Source organism: Camelus dromedarius, chromosome 32, assembly GCF_036321535.1.
Source record: "Camelus dromedarius isolate mCamDro1 chromosome 32, mCamDro1.pat, whole genome shotgun sequence".
NCBI classification, from domain to species: Eukaryota; Metazoa; Chordata; class Mammalia; order Artiodactyla; family Camelidae; genus Camelus; species Camelus dromedarius.
Window position 1 is genome coordinate 6,928,359 of NC_087467.1, and position 16,913 is coordinate 6,945,271.

At 45.7% G+C, this 16,913-nt stretch overlaps 1 protein-coding gene across 4 annotated transcripts; it reads left to right on the forward strand.

Moving 5' to 3' along the window:
* The first annotated feature begins 19 nt into the window (after positions 1 to 19).
* Positions 20 to 16,678, forward strand: INO80C (INO80 complex subunit C). 4 transcript variants are annotated; one of them, XM_010977423.3, is made up of 5 exons: positions 20 to 318; positions 9,375 to 9,485; positions 10,535 to 10,646; positions 11,579 to 11,646; positions 16,271 to 16,678. In XM_010977423.3, exons 1-5 carry the CDS (start codon positions 163 to 165, stop codon positions 16,400 to 16,402), a joined length of 579 nt encoding a protein of 192 aa, XP_010975725.1. In that variant the 5' UTR covers positions 20 to 162; the 3' UTR covers positions 16,403 to 16,678. The 4 variants fall into 4 exon arrangements, 3 of the variants coding, with proteins under 3 accessions (XP_010975725.1, XP_064337579.1, XP_031294814.1); XR_004132324.2 differs by having other exon boundaries at positions 25 to 318; positions 11,579 to 11,768; positions 16,271 to 16,404; XM_064481509.1 differs by lacking the exon at positions 20 to 318 and adding an exon at positions 440 to 522.
* The last annotated feature ends 235 nt before the right edge of the window (positions 16,679 to 16,913 follow it).

Below are 16,913 nucleotides of genomic sequence, written 5' to 3' on the forward strand. Positions count from 1 at the left end.
GCTCCGAGCTCCGCCTTTTAGATTCGGCCGAGAGAAGTCGACGAAAGCTTTCCGAGTCCAGGCCGGGTTTTCAGAAGCTGAACGGCGGAAGCACCGGCGGGCCGGAAGTTCCAGGGCCTGCCCTGAAGCGGGGAGGGGGGAGGACGGAGACGCGGGGCAGGAATGGCGGCTCAAATTCCAATTGTGGCCACCACTTCCACGCCGGGGATCGCCCGGAACAGCAAGAAGAGGCCGGCCAGTCCTTCCCATAACGGTAGCAGCGCCGGGGGCTACAGCGCCAGTAAGAAGAAAAAAGTGTCCGCCTCCGGCTTCGCGCAGGTAGGCTGTCAGCCGCCTAGTCTGCGCGTGCGCGGGGCCGAGCGGCCCGAGAGCGCGTGCGCAGGGCCGGGGAGGGGGGCGAGGGCGCGTGCGCCGGGTCCAGTGGGGCGGGGCACAGGGGAGCGGGACCTCTGCGCCGGGCTTTGCGGTGCTACTTCTCTGGTAGATGCGGGTCTGTGGTGCGAGTGAAATACTTTTTGCTTGGTATGAACACGTGGGATTTGGTTAAAGAACCACCCGCCTTGCACTGTCCATGGGGAGAGCAAGGGAAGTGGAGAGACTGCTACTTAGTAGAAGGACTGCCCCTCCCCGTCGAGGTCGCGTTTAGAGTGAGGCTTGGGACTCTTCGTGAGTTTCAGTGAAGCAGAAGTTTGCGTGTCTCACCGTGACCGGAGTGCCCATGAGGTACAGAGCGCCCTAATGAACCGTATGGAGGAATACAAAGATGTATTGATACGGATGATTTCCCTCATCCTTAGAAAAGTGCTTTTTTGACCCTCTGTTTTCCCTGTCCCGAAGTGAGTTTGGTCTTTCCTCATGGGGCTGTTAATGAGGATTCAGTGAAATCATGGTCGTAAAGCTCTGGGCACAGTGCCTGACACAGACTTCACCGCATCTGGGCAGTCTGGAGTCCGCAGTTCCAGCAAGGAATTTTCAGCAGAAGAGTGGCTTAGTTAGATGAATGTTTTTCTTAGCTCCTGCATTGTATTTAAAGCAATAAGAGAGCAAGGATGGAGTGTGTTACTTTGTGCTCTCCAGCACATGGTGTGGCATGCTTCACCCAGAACGATGTTCTAGAGATTTTAACTGTCTGCGGCTTTCAACGTCCGTAATTGTTAGTGCTTTCCACCTCACCCCCCTTTAGAATACTTTACCGAAGTATGCTTTGCGTACAGTAAAATGCTCAAACCTTAATATAGATCAATGACTTTTCATATATATATCTACCTATGTGGCCACCACCCAGATCAAGACAGCATTTCCAAGAGCTCTAGAAATCCCTGGTGACCCTTTCCAGCCAGTACTCTCTTCCCTCCCTGCCGGAGGTAAACACTACTTTGACATCTCTCACCATAGATTGACTTTGCGTTTTTGAACATATGTAAATGGAATCATACACAGCATATTCTTTTGTCTGTTTGGATTTCCCTGTAAGACAATGTTTTTGAGAGTTATTCATTCCTTCATGTTATGACCTGTATCAGTACATCTGGTACACTGTAAATATACCAAAACTAATGGACACTTGAGTTATTTTACAGTTTTTGCCCTTATGCATAAGCTGCTCGGAACATTCCTATACAAGTCTGTGTATATAGATGTTTTCATTTCTCTTGGGTAAATGGATAGTAGGGGAATTGCTGGATTATAAGGTAGACACACACGTAACTCAGAAATTGTTGAACAGTATTTCCCAAAGTAGTTGCACTGCTTGTCATTCTCAGCAACAAAGTTTGAGAGTTCCAGTCTCTCTACATCCTCAACAATACTTGGCATCGTCTGTCTTTAATTTTAGCCATTCTGATGACTGTGTAGTGGTACTTTGTTATTTTAATATTTGTGTCTCTGATTACTAATGATATCGATCATCTTTTCTTTTGTTTTTGACCGTTCTGATATCTTTTGTGAAGTGCCTTTTTTCCTCATTGGGTTGTTGTTGTTTTTAGTTATTAATGTACGGGAGTTCTTTATAGACTCTTGCTTGGAGTCCTTTGCCAGATACATTGTGAGTACCTTCTCCTGATATGTGCACAGTGCATTTTGATATCCAACTGTGCCAAAGTCAAGGCATGTAGTCAGTACATTGGGAGGAACGGTTGTTTTGACCCTAAAGGTAGCACTGATCATGACTCCCACCACAGCAAGCTCAGAGAGTAGGCGAATGCTTTCAGGATGCTGGAAATTCCCAGCAACCCAGCTTGGTGGAGATCACAACTCTGGTGGTCTTAGAGCTCTCCCCATTAGGAAGGGCTGCCTGCGTAGTTATTCCCTATGGGTCTTCTCCATCTCAGCAGCCTCAGCAAACCTTCAATCTGTAAAGAGAAGGGCATTCCCTGGAATAGTGAATTCTTCTCTTTGTTCTCTTCCCAGTTGGGGTTTAACTACCAAGGTACATAGCCTGTTACCCAACTCCCACCCTCAGCATCTCATGAAGAAGGAAAAACACTTGGCTTCTGTCTCCAGAAAGGAGTCTTAGGTTTTTTTTTTCCTGTTGTAACATGGCATGCCCTCCTAGTGCCCTTGTCCACAGCAAATGCAGGCGATAGCTCAGTGCTGCTCCAGGGCCTGTCTGGATTCTTCCTGAATTGACCCTTATCTGTTACCCTGCTCAGCCTTTCTGTTCTGGTTAAGTTCAGTTCAAGCAGCAAGAATTTATTTCTGTTTTGTCTTCAGCAGTATATTTAAGACATTTCAATGGATTATAATTTGTTCCTAACCTCCCAAAGTCCTTCCAGGAGAGGAAGAGGAGAATGACATATTGTATTAGTTTTCTATTGCTGTCATAACAAATGACCACAAATGTACTGGCTTAAATAACATCTATTTCTTGGTTCCTGATTCTGTAGGTCAGCAGTCTTGGCACAACAGGACTGGTTTGGTTCTCTGCTCAGAGTGTCACCAAGCGGAAATCAAAGAGTTGGCTTGACTAGTTTCTTGTCTGGATGCTCTGGGGAAAATCTTTTTTGAGGTCGTTAGCAGAATTCAGTTCTTTACAGTGGTAGGACTCAGGTCCCTGTCTCCTTGCTGTCAGTTTGTCACTGTCCACATTTCTTGCCATGTGGCCTCCTCCGTCTTTGAAGTCAGCTGTGAAGAATCTCTTTTGTGTCTGATCCCTATCACTCCTCAAATGTCTCTGACTTCTCTTGTCTCTGACCTCTGAACCCAGATTTAAAGAGCTTATGTGATTAGGGCTGGCCCACCGGGATAGTCTCATTTGTTGAAACCAGCTAACTTGAGACGTTAATTATATTTGCAAAACCCCTTCACAGTGGTACGTATGTTAATATTTGCTTAAAAACAGGGGAAAGATGTGTGTACACCAGAGGCTGGGAATCTTAAGGGGCATCTTAGATTTCTGAAGACCTGAAACAGATAGGTAAATCTTGTCATTTCTAACCATGTACCAAAGCTGATTATAGGTATTCTCTGGTATTGGTGCCTTAGTGGTGGGACACAGGAAGGTAAGGACTCAGTGTAGGTGATGGTCATCAGAGAAGGAGGTGGGGAAGAAGACGGACTTAAGGTGGCCTTTGAGGGGTGGTGGGTTTGGATGGGGAAGGCCTTCCAAAGTCGGGGCGGTGCACATATATCAGATTGCCCCAGGTTTCATCAGTGGGAAATGAGTGCTTTATATAAATCATTGTAGTTCTTGAGTTAAAAGGGACTTTACAGGTCTTTCAGTATCTGAATTTCCCTACTTCAATAGTTCCAGCAATTTTATGGCTTACAAAAAAGCAGTGCCTGTAAAACTTCCACGGGATGTGAAAATTTACAAAGGACATTTACATAGACATTAGAGTGCTTTTTGAAATTGATGAAAATAACTTGATGGATTCTTCAGGTGGGTTTTACTTTCCAGAATGAGCATGCTGTTACTAAAGTAAAACTGAGTGAATAGATGAAATTTAAAGGGCTTTCTGCTTGGAAGTCCTCAGGACTTGAAGGGCATATTTTTGATCTAAAAGTATTCTGAGCAAAGCATTTATAGTCAGCCCTAGAAAATGATATTAAATAGTGTAAGAGTACTAAAACAGTTTTGTTGTATTATTTCACCTAGGTGAATCTTTAGTTCAGCAGAAATTCTTAGTGCTTATGTTTGCTAAATTGTACCAACTGTCACAGAATTACAACTCTTTGTTTAGATTTGTATTTTCATTGTAACTAATGTAGTTACTGATTAATTATGTCATAATCTGGAAAGTGCCATCTCCCATCCATTCTGGTTGTGATACTTTGAAAATGATTAGTGTTAACTTGGATTGGAGAACAGATACACTGTGCTAAAGTAAAAGAAATTATGATAAATAATAATAACACTTACTGGGCATTTATTGTGTACCAGGTACTTACTGTTCTAAGAATTTTCTAGGTACTGTCTCATTTAATCCTCAAAACAACCCTCTGTGAATTGTTATTCTACAGATAAAAAGACGGGAGCATCGAGAGGTTAAGTAACTTTTCCGTGGTCACACAGCTAACAAGTGGTAGAGTCAGTATTGGAACCCAGGCGGAGTACCCAGCATCCGCATTGTTTTTTCTTGACCGCCTCTCTTAATGTCAGTCTTGCTACTGTGTACCTTAGAACATGTGCTTAGATCTCTAATATAACCAAATCCAAGGTGCAGAGAAATACTTTGGGAAGGAATTTTATTAGATCAATACGGGGCATTTTAGACTTTCCAGGTGCCTATTCAAGTTAATAAGTTCTACGGAGAAACCTAATTAACCTATAGGCAGAGTGTTACATAACAGGCTGATTTGGGATGATTGAGCAGTTAGCACATCTAACTAAGTTGAGAGGCAGCAGTTTCTTCTTTAGAAAGGTCAGTGCCAAGTGCATATGAGGGTAGAATCTTCTGTAATTGGAGACAGCCAGAGGATACTGGGCTGATTTGATTTATTCATCTAAAAAATCAATCATACTATCCGGCCTTTTAAAAAAATCATCATAATGTTAGTTTTCTTTTTTCCATTTTCAAAGTGGACATAAAACATCAGCCAGTCTTCTTCCCCCAAAACCATTATAATTTGTGTTTTCTACGTGTATCTCCACGTGGAACACATGTCCACGGTTTTCCATAAATTCTGCTCAGTGTACATTGTGTACATTTGGTGTCCATTGTGTGCCCTGCTTTTCATTTAGCATTTCATGCCCCTTCCTTTGTGTTGATAGTCTTCTCAAGGAATTAGGTGTGCTTATTTAACTGACTTGATTAAACACTAGGCTGCATCTCACTTTTTTGCTGTTTCAAGTTACCCGACAGTACCCCTGAAGTTTTAGACTGAGTCAGGTGCTTGAATCTAGAATACTATTAGGTGGTTGTAACTGGGCACTTGGCACTTGAGTGATGAGACAGAGGGCATTTGTGTCACTTCTTTGTAATCGCAGACAGAAGGCCCCAGTTATCCCTGAGTCTGAGTCCGCCCTGCAGGCTGTCGTCTGGAGACGTGAAGCCGTTTATTTGGGCTCTCGGGCTGGGTGCGCTGAGGCCTCCCTGACTCCAGTCTCAGTTGGGGCAGGCACTTTGATGGCAGGCTGGGCTACTCCTCCTGGGACTTAATCAGCTCTTTTAGTGCTACAAAGAGGGGACAGCCCTTAGGGCTGGGCGTCCCTGCTTCTGATCTCTGGGCGTTCATGTCTTGGACGGGACAGTTTGGCTTGTGAAGTCTTAGTGTTAATAATGGTTTAGTAACATGGAAACTCTACATGTTTTCAAATTTTACTTCTCTGCAGCCCAGCCTACAGACTCGGTCCTCCCCTTGACTGAAGGTCTCTCTCTCTCTCCTGTCCATCACTAACAGACCCAGGGATCTAGCTTGGCTGAAGCCCGGGGAAGGGAGCAGAATGGGGGCACAGTACCAAGCAGGGTGGGTTTAGAAGGGAAAGAAAAGCAGAAAACCCAGCTCTGGGCTCAGAGTGGGGTGTTCTTTTGCACCTGGTCAGAGAGAGAAGTGAGCCATCACTGTTTCAGAGGCAGGATACGGCCCTGGAATGACATGGCCCAGTTCATGTCAGAATGGCATCCTTTCTCTGCCCCATCCTCAGCTTGACTCCTCAGCGGGGGTCTGGCCTGCTGACGAGGGAAGAGGTGAGGGTGGGTGAGCAAATGAACAAGAGGACCAGTTCTGGGAGTCAGTGCTCGAGCACCTTCATTGCCTTCTTACTACCCGAGTGGCCGATGCAGACATCCGACCCTCTCTTCCCACTGCCGCCCCTTCCTCTCAGCATGTGCACCTGTCCGCTGCGCATCCTCCCACTGGCAGAGCTCCCTGACCTCCCAACCCACACGGGCTGCTGAGGCACTTGCTTTCTTCAGTGGCCTCTGCAGTTGCGCCCCTGCCCAAGTCTTCCTCTTCTCTCCTGTTCCCTTATTCATTCTTACAGTCATGTTTATGTTCATCCATTCTCGTTTTATTCTATGGGCGACAATCCATTATTAGCTTTCTTCATTCTTTCATAAATTTATTTATTTGTAGCAGCTTTTTTGAGATAGAATTCACATACCATAAAACTCATTCTTTTAGAGTGTACAGTTCAGTGTTTTATAGTATATTTACCGAGTTGCACAGCCATCACTACTGTCTCACTTCAGAATATTTCCATGACCCCCACCTGCAACCCCTACCCATTAGCAGGCACTCCTCTTTCCCCTGTCCTGCCAGCTCCTGACAACCGCTGACCCACCTTCTATCTCTGAATTCGATCTCTCTAGGTACCTCAGATAAATGGAATCATACAATTTGTGGCTTTTTGTGTTTGGCTTCTTTCAGTTAGCATAATATATTCAGGGTGTATCCATGTTGAAGCTTGTATCAGTACGTCACTCATTCTTACAGTTGAATAATATTCCATTGTGTGGATAAACCACATTTTGTTTATGCATATTTATTAGGTGATGGACATCTAGGTTGTTTGTACTTTTTGGCGATTATGAATAATGCTTCTATGAATATTTGTGTATGAGTTTTCGCATAGACATGTTCTCCGTTCTCTTGGGTATATACCTAGGAGTTGAATTAGTGGGTCATATGATAGTTCTATGTTTAACACTTTGAGGACCTACCAGGCTGTTTTTCATAGTGACTGTACCCATTTACATCCTCACAAGCAATGTATGAGGGTTCTAGTTTCTCCACATCCTCACCGACACATGTTATTATGTCTTTGATTATAGCCATCCTGGTGGGTGTGAAGTGACATCTCATTGTGGTTTTGATTTGTATTTTCCTAATGACTAATGATGTTGAGCAAATTGCCCACATTTGGCTAGTGGTGACCTCTTCAAACCAACTCCTGTGTCCTTTAACTCACCCCCATCATTTTTCGAGTGCTATTGTGGTCTGAATTGTGTTTCTTTAGGATTCAAAAGTCAAAGTCCTAACCCCCAATATGCCTCAGAATGTTAATATATTTGGAAATAGGGCCATTAAAGAGGTAATTAAGGTTAAATGAGGTCATAAGGATGGAGCCCTAATCCAATATGACTGATGTCCTTATAAAGAGAGAGAAAGACACTGGGGTGGGGTTGGGGGTGTACAGAGGAGAGGCCATGCGAGGACACAATGAAAAGACGGCCATCCACAAGCTGAGGAGATAGGTCTCAGGAAATGCTAACCTGGCTGCCACCTTGATCTTGAACCCTTGTACCTGCTGGAAGTGCTATAACCATGAAGGAAAAATCACAAGGCAATTTAAAAGTTAGTTACGTACAGACTGCTAAATCTAATCTTTGTTGTAAACTTAAAACTGACAGGGACTAATCCTGATGGAAATTTTAGTGAAGCATAAATAAAATGGAAAACTTGGAAACTCTTTGTGCTGTACAGAAAATGACTCCATGGATTTTGCACCAGAAAATACAGAATACAGGAGGGAGGGGGAGGAGGCCAAAAGACCAGAATTTGTTCCTCATCCCCAGGGCAGTGGGAAGCATTAGCCAGCTGTAAATAGGAGTGACGTCAAGCTTACATTTAAAAGCGTGTCACTTACTGTGCTGTGGAGAGCGGACCGGGCTAGATGTGTCCCACAGAGGCCTCCCCTGAGCCTCAGAGCTGAGGAGGGGCTGAGGGAAGGCGAAGGACAGTGGGAGGGAAGAGGGAAAGGAGGGGAGAGAGGGAACTGTGGCTACAGATGCTGGGAAAAGGATGAGAGATTGGAGCATCTTAGTTCTTAGAGAGTTGACATCTGAGCTAGGCCTTGGAGAGGGGAAAAGTAAGGAAAGACTGTGACTGGGGGCAGCATGAAGGGAGGGTTAGTCCAGACAGAAGAGGGGTCGTGGGCAGAGGAGAGGGAGAGCACAGGCCCTCGGGAGAGACCCTGGAGAGGAGTCTGTGAAGGTGTGTGAGAAGAAGCTGCTCAGAGAACTGCTGCAGCAGAGCGAGTGGTCCTGTCTCCCTCGCCCCTCTTCCCCCAACACGGATGCCATTCTTGGGGGTGGAATATATATTTATGTATATACGTATATATGTGTGTATATGTATATATATATATACATATGTATTTATGTATATATGTATATATATATATATACACACATACAACCAGAATTCTCCTGCGCTGCTGCTGCTGGTGCATTTACCCAGGGGAAGTGAAGACACATGTCCACACAAAGGCTTGTGCAGAGTATTCACAGCAGCTTTATTGCAATCTGGGAAGATTGGAAATTGCGTTACAGATCAGAAGTGATTTCTTACTTTGGCTTGTTTTTCCTTCTTGATTCTTAGCTTAAAAGGTTTTTTGTTGTAAAGCACGTTAGCCTGCTGGTCAGGACACTCTGTGGCCGCAGCCAGTTGACCTGTGGCCCTCCCTCCCCGTCTCCCTCCGTTCTCCTTCCTCAGTAACGCCCCATCCTGGGGTGCCCTCATGCACCCCAGCTCGAGCCTGGGTCCTCCAGCTAATGGGCCCCTTAGAGCGGCTGGACCTTTTCTGTCTTAATGACACAGTGTGGTAAGAGCAGCAGGAGTAGGGGCCGTGTGGTGTCATGGAGATGGTGGGGGCTTTGGAACTGGCGCCACCTGGGTTTGAATCCAGAGCCAGTCACTGTGTGGCCTTGAACCCGTCCATCAGAGCCTCAGTTTTATCCTCTGTACACTGGGGATAATAGCACCTACCTTGCAGTGGTCCATGGGGGTGCCAGGGAGCTTGGTGGCTGGGGTCCTGGCCAGCAGGGGCTGCTCCCGGTCTGGTAGGCTCTCCTTTGGTGCAGGCCGTCTGCTGGAGCTCTGGACGCACTGTCTTCCCTCGTATGTCCTGTGGCATCGTCTCGTGTCCTGTGAGGAGCTGAGTTAGGAAGCTCAGCTACAGGAAACTGACCTCATACTTACTGTGTTTTAAGGGTATCAGCATGGAAGCCATGAGTGAGAATAAAATGGTGCCCTCGGATTTTAGCACAGGACCTATGGAAAAAGCTGCCAGACCTTTGCCATTTAAGGATCCCAACTTTGTGGTAAGCATCGAAGGCGTTTTATAAATTAAAAAAAAAAACAACGGACACCCACACCTTGGCCTCTGATCTTGCTGGGCCCGCAGCCCAGGTAGCACAGGTGTGCCCTTCTCCATCCGTCCAAGCCACCGCCTTCTCTGCCATGGGCTGCGTGGGAGGGACGGGGGCAGGAGAACAAGGGCCCTTCCTGCCATCTCCCAGTGTGCCGGTTCCCAAGGATTTTGGTGTCCTTTGTGGAATTCATTAAAGAATACTATGTTGAGGGTAGGTCATTTCCACAATGATTGTTCAAGTTGCTTTTTCATTGGTCTTGCATGAGATTTAGATGAGGCTTGAAATAATGACCTAAAAGGGGAGTGCTGCTCAGTAATTTCTTTAGGTAAATCGAAGCCACTGGGCTGTAAAGTAGAAATAGGCAGCTCTTCCTTTTGTTCTAGAGGCGTAGGATAAATTACGTGATTCAGATTATACCATTAAAGTTTGTTTTTCATTAATTAGCTTTGAAAATGCAGTGTTTACAGTGCCTGCAACAGATTTTTAGTATTCTTTCCATTTTGTTTTGTCATCCGTCATAAGACAAAAAAGAAAAAAAAATTCCAGAAGGCTTGCTGTGCCATGATTGTGGCTTACGTGGGTTTTCCTGGAGCACCAGTAATTCACAAGGCGGAGATGTCCTCGGAAGGGAGTTTAAAGATGTGGTCATGGGTTTAAATCTTTGTGGTAAATTTATTTTAAAGTAATGGGAAATCATGAGTGAATTCCATAAAGTTAGACCCAATAAAGGATGTGATTCTCTATGTGCATATAAAAAAATAACCTTTTATTTCTACTCCATCAGCAACTAACTCATGCATTTTGACAATCCAAAAGCTGTGTTTTTTATAAGTAAGATTAAAGTATATGGTGTCATAGTTTTTTAAAAAGCCTTAGGGTACAGTGATTGCTAATTGAATGAGGAGTTTATTACGGTTATGAATAAGCATAAATGTCAGATTTTGAAATGATCATCTCTGTTGACTTTTGTTTCTTCTAATCCACGTTTTCCATTCGAGCACTCTGGCCATGGTGGTGCAGTTGCTGGCAAGAAGAATAGAACCTGGAAGAACCTGAAGCAGATTCTGGCTTCGGAAAGGGCATTGCCATGGCAACTGAACGATCCTAACTGTGAGCTGTCCAGAGCCTTCTGTGTGTTTATAATGTTCAGACTAGGAACTTTCTTATAACAAGCCCGCATTATTTTATTGTGTTTGCATTTGTGTAGGAAACAGTTTTTAGCTTAGGAACTTTACAGTGGCTTCAATACAGGGAGATTATCTGTATATTTCCTCATAGCTATATCTGTGTCGAATTTGTTTGTTTGTGTTGTCGTGGATGTGTGGTTTTTAGTGTCACTGTTCACATTTCAATCTGGAGAAGCAGGTCCTGATATGATAATACTGGTGTTTCTGTCAGACCAATTTCTTATTCAGAAGTCTACTCTTAAAATTTGTTTCCAAGAAGGTTGCCCAAGATTTAGGAGAGTTTCTAACAACCATCTGAGAGGCCAACTCTGTTTTACTCTCTGAGCCGATGTTTTTCCGAGTAAATGCTTTATGCTGCAGGATTTCCAAATCTGTGTTATGTGCTCTGTTCAACTTCACTGGAAAGTACAAGTTCGAAGTTCCTTCCATCTCCTGCCCCACTGCACGTCTTTCATGGGGGTGACTCAGACGGGTGACCAGTGAGCTAGTCAGTTGCCTGGGTGTGGTGTGTCCAGTGTCTGGACGCTCAGATCCAATTAGTGGGTTTTTGGCATCTCCTCACCATCAGCCCGTGCAGCCTGAGACAGTGAGAGTGGCTTGTGGGCGGATGAGCTTTCCAGTGGTTCTGCTGGAGTCGAGGGTCCCTGGGGACAGGGCAGAGCTCGCTCTGGAGCCTGCACTTGGTCTGAGACCGCCTGCATTATTTCCCTCGGAGAATGCTCTGAGTACTTAATCACAAAGTAAAAAGTTTGGGAATACTTTCAAACAGTATTTTAGGGGAAAAAAAGCTGTGTGTGGGGGAGAGATCTGAATGTTTTAAAGCCAGTTTATCTTCTTTTTTATTTTTTTCCCTAGACTTCAGTATTGATGCCCCTCCGTCCTTCAAACCAGCCAAGAAGTATTCTGATGTCTCAGGTCTTCTTGTGAGTATAATTCCATCTCTACGTCTCACAACACTGAACTGAAAAGATTTCACAGTCCTGTCTGTTCAAACAGTGCTGAATATCGACACTGGTCCTGCCTGGAGGCTGTACACTCTGAATAGGTAATGGGTTTGTGCTGAAGCGTTCACGCATTTATTTTCACGCAACCAGGGGCAGCGTGTGGGCAGCCCGGAGCGAGGACTGCTCCAGAAAGCAGGAGGCCTGACTTTTACTTCCCCTTCCTCTGCTTCTTAATTCTATATGATAACATCAAAAAACCAAAAAAACCCAATGATTTCTCTTTTTTACTACTAAAGTTTAAAAATTTTCCTGCATTTTAGAGATGATTGTACTTTAAAAAAAAAGATGTTAAACTTCTGTAACGAGGCACTATGGTAAGAGTCATGATTTTCAAACTTATTTTTAAGCATCACGATCCCTTTTCCAAATGAAATCTTTTACAGAATCCTCTGGGGCCCAGTTACCCACTGTGGTCCCATGTGGATCTGGTCCTCCGTCCTTCTCCCCACTCCCCACCTCAGGGACCCCTGTGGGTGCTCGTAGGGAACACAGTTGAAAACTGGCAGTGTAGTTGGATGAGTGGGACTTGGGTTGAGAACGTCATTTCCTTATTTGCAGAATGTAGACTAAGTGTGAAACTTTCCACTCTCCTTTTTCACTATTATTAAATTTGGAAGATGGGCTTCCTCTCATAATCGTAGAAATAATGAGACTTCACTTTTTAAAACTCATATACATCATTTAAATGCTTTATCCTTTTATGAAAATGTATGACTCCAACTTCTATAACAAATGAAATTAATGATGGGCGTTTTACATTGGGGAAGATTTGAGTTTTTCATCCTATTTTTGAACATAATGTTAGTTTTCCTCTCTGAATTAGTCATGTTTTCTCCTCCAAAGAGCACAGCCTCCTCGTGTACTACCAGCTTGTTAGCACAGACCTTAAATATAATGATCCTTAAAAACAGGGAGTGGAAGCACTATCAAATGGTGTGTGTGTATGTGTGTGCGCGTGCATGCACACATGTGTGCGTGTGTGCACTGGTTTCTTTTTGCATCCATTCATGGGCATGTATCTCTTGTTAAGGTCCCCTGAGGGGACTTCAGTTTGAGAGAAATGTTGTAGTCTCAGGCTATCTCTTGTCTACTGCCTGAAGATAGTTGCCTCATATCTTTGACCCATTTTAATAGTTGTTTATAGAAGGAGCGCTAGTCTGGCACCAGTTATTCTGTGAAGGCCCAAGGTGGAAACTTCTCCCGGTACCATTCTGTGCTGAGCCTGCAGCACGGACCACGTGGTTTATGGGCAGACTTGGAGGGTGGTTCCTTAGGATGGCGCCTTATCCTCCCCATTATCAGGCAGCTCATCTGTTAGGGTAGCGGTTTGTTTACACACACTGGGAAGCATGAAAATCATTTTGAAAAGCATTGTTCCAGGCCCCTTGATGTTACTGGCAAAGGACTCATCATGTTACACATGACTAACCTCTTGCCCCACTGAATGTAAGACTTAAGCAATTCTGAATATACAAAGAACTCTCTCAAATCATTGAAAGACAACCCTGTAGAGGAATCAGCTAAAAGGATATAAACAGACAATCACAAGGAAGAAATACAGATGACCACTATGTAGATAATCAATTTCACTGATAATTAGGAAGAAGACTCATCAGGGAGGGAAGAAATGAAGACACTTGGTTACATACCTTGTCACCAACACAGAGAAACGGATACCCTCCTCCGTGGCTACTTTGAGATGGGAGTCCACATTGGTCCCGATTCTTGGGAGGAGAGTTTGTACTACCTACCAAAAAGCAGAAGCTGACGACCCAGGAATCTGCCTTCTGCGCAGCTCCCTAGAAAAAGAGTGTGTACAAGGAGCTTCATGCAGAAATGCGTATGAGAAAACGTGTTGGCAATATATTAGAAACAACGTGAAGGTCAACCGGTGGGGCGGGGCGGGGGAGGTTCATACTGTTCTGTGAATTTGATGTATAGGTAACAACGTGGATAAACTTCCAAGATGTACTGTTTAGGTGCAAAGCAGTTTAAGGACCTGGTACCACTTAAGTGAAAATCAGTACACACTCACACAAAAATACCGGGTAACTTCTCTGGTGTGTCTCTATGTGTGTGTACGGGTCCGTATAAACACAGTCTGGAAGGCTGCCCACCTAGCAGTGCCTTCCTCAGGAGAAGGCACAAGACTTCTGGATGGTAGATGGTGGTAAAAGGGGACTTCAGGCTTATTCGTAATGTTTTCTTTCTTTTTTAGCGGAGAATATGTTCACCTGTTACTTACATAAATTAAAGTGACATAATTAAACAGTAAAGCCCAGCTGGTGTTTACACTGACCACTCTGTTCCAACCTGCCAAGTGGCTGCTTCCCCTGCGCTGCGGCCTGGCAGGAAGGCGCGCGGGGTCATACCTGCACTCAGCCCTTGTTACGAGGCTCTGGGTGAGGTGGGGCAGCAGTGAACACTGCCTGCCCCCTGCAACAAGGGAGGCAGTAAAGCCACCTGCTGCCTGCCCTCGGGGAAGGGGGCCTTTGCTTCCCCCAGGCTGGAGGGACGGCGTCCAGAGGAGGGCAGGCGTAGGGGTGAGGTTCTTCACTTGTTCGTCTCAGACATGTCACTCAGCCTCCTTCTCTCTGTTCAGAACATGGAGTCGGGTCCCATCTGTTCAGGTTTCTGTTTGGCCTTTTTGTTGGTGCAGTGGTATTCTGTATTCCGCATTATTTGTTCAGCAGTCTTCTTGGCAGTGAGGTCTGAACTTGGGCGGGCTGGCTCGGCACAGTTCAGGGTGGGAGTGGGGCAGCCACAGGGATGGAGCCAGGCCAGAGCTGGTTCATCCATGGAGGCCCGATGATCAAAGCCAGACACATACGCCTGCACCCCTGCTCGGAACTGCAGGGCAGCCTCCTTGCCTGTTAGGACATCTCACTGCCTCGGGCAGGAGCCCTCATAGGGACTTGCTACTGTTTTTCTAGTTAAGCCTTCCTTCATGTGACTGTCATTAAAGGAAATGCAGTACAGAAAGGCAATAGCCAGATTAAGCCAGAGGATCAAAGTTTTGTTTTATACAGAGCTTTAATTAATCTTAGCTTTTTAGGAATAATCTCATTTTCCTGACACACAGACATCAAATACCTTAGGGAGGTCCCCAGTGGTGGAATTGAAGACTTTTGAGATTGTGAGAAACCCAGGACAACTGAGTTCTCTCCAGCTTGGTGCTGCTTCATCGAGCCTCCTTCCTTGTTAAATCTCAGCATTGCTGCGAGTCTGGTCCACACAGAGATAATCAGCGCCAGTGCAGACAATCCACACTTGAGTAATTAGATGTTATCTGTCTAGACATTAATGGCATCTTTTATAATTTTTGAGAGGAGCTCCAAATGACTCACTTTCGGGTTTTCTGTTTCGAAGTCTGTCAAAGCCATGTGCCTGGAGGTACAGTAAGTGAATTACTTTCACCACTTGGCACATGGGGGGAACAAGACCAAAGGGGGATTTGGACATGTTGGTGGGAAACAAGTTTTCTTTCCCGAGATTGTCTTGATCGTCCATTTGTTCATTCATTCACTCATCCCTCATTCGCCGGACAAACACTAACTGGAAGCCCGCCGTGCACTCTGCATCGCACTAGGAGACGGCACAGCCAGGAGTCAGTGATAAGCCAGCCACAGGGTTCTGGCCTCGTGGAGCCGCTTCTCAGCCTGGACTGCACTCAGGGAATCAGGCAGATAATAAATGTAGAAGCAGCAGAGATAAGCCTTCTGCAGGAGCCAGATGTGGTGAGGGGCATATGAGAGTGGAGGCCTGTGGGAGCACGTAAGACTTCCCAGATGACGCGACTTGGGGCTGAGTCGTGAAGGATGGGCAGGAGATTATTGAGCAAGGAAAGGGCGAATGGGGCATGACAGGAGGGAGGGACTTCGAGCCAGGGTCCAGATCCAGAGAGTAGGGACATGTGGCTGAGAAATAGGCTCAGGAAGGAGGGGGCCCAGGCAGGGTCTGAGGAGCCGTGCTGTGGACTTGGCCCTTTGTCCTGAGAATGGAGAAGAGCTGTTGAGAGGTTGCACGAGGAAAGACATGATCAGAACTGCAAGCTGTGACAATGCCCCTGCCGTAGATGTAGGGTGGCCGTCCCTTCCAGGGGAAGAGGCTGTGGGTGGACGGTCCAGCACTGCAGTGTAGCCCGGGGAGCCATGGCAGTGGCCTGGGGAGGGAGAGGAAGGGCGGGAGAGGAGTGCACTTGGCGGGTGGTGCCCCTCCCTGCCTTGGGAAGCAGATCTGGAACATGTGTTTGAAGCAGGTGGGAGTCTGAAGGCAGGGATCGTCGCAGATTCAGTTTTGGACATGCTGCGTGTGGCCCTGAGGCCCGGGGTCTGATTTGGGGGTTCCCTTTCCCGTCTGTACCCTGAAGCATTTCTCAAGTCTGGGAAGCTCACGTGTCTTTGCCAAAGTGAGCAATTTAGTGTTCTTGGTGACAGATGAAGATATATTTCACTTTCAGTGAAACAAAATAATTTTAAACCTGAACTTGAATATCACCTCCAACAACCACCTTCTGCCTTCTCCATGCCTGTTTCTCCCCCAGGCCAACTACACTGACCCCCAGAGCAAGCTGCGTTTCAGCACCATCGAAGAGTTTTCCTACATTCGGAGGCTGCCGTCCGACGTGGTCACTGGCTACCTGGCCCTGAGGAAGGCCACCAGCATCGTTCCCTGAGCCTGGAGGAGGGGAGTGAAGTGGAGAACTGTTTCAAAGGCAGACTTTGGACTCAAGATTTTGTTTCATGGAAACAAACTCATTCTGCTGTCAATCTGGAAATGTCAGTGTTGTGCCTTGGAAAGAATGTTTGGCTTTAATTTAAGGGTTTTTTTTTCTTCTATGTTTTCTTTCCAAGTGTGATGTTTCCTGTTGAATTAAATTATACTTCAGTTGTTGCCGCAAGTAAAGTTGTTTGACAAGAAAATATAAAATTGTGCTTTTAATTTAACCTAAGTAAGTGCTCGAATTTTTGCTTCAAAGCTGTGAACTCTCTTATGACATGTTTAAAGACTCTACAGTGAGTCCTGACAGTGAGGCTGGATTGCCCCTGATCCTGGTGGCTCCCTCTTGGAGCATGTTCGTCTTTGTCTTTGATCAGAATGCTGGAAAGAAGTCCAGGATCGGGGCTGGAGAAGAGCTGAGTAACTCGCCCTGTTGCCCTGGGCCCCGGCCTCTGAATCAGCCACTC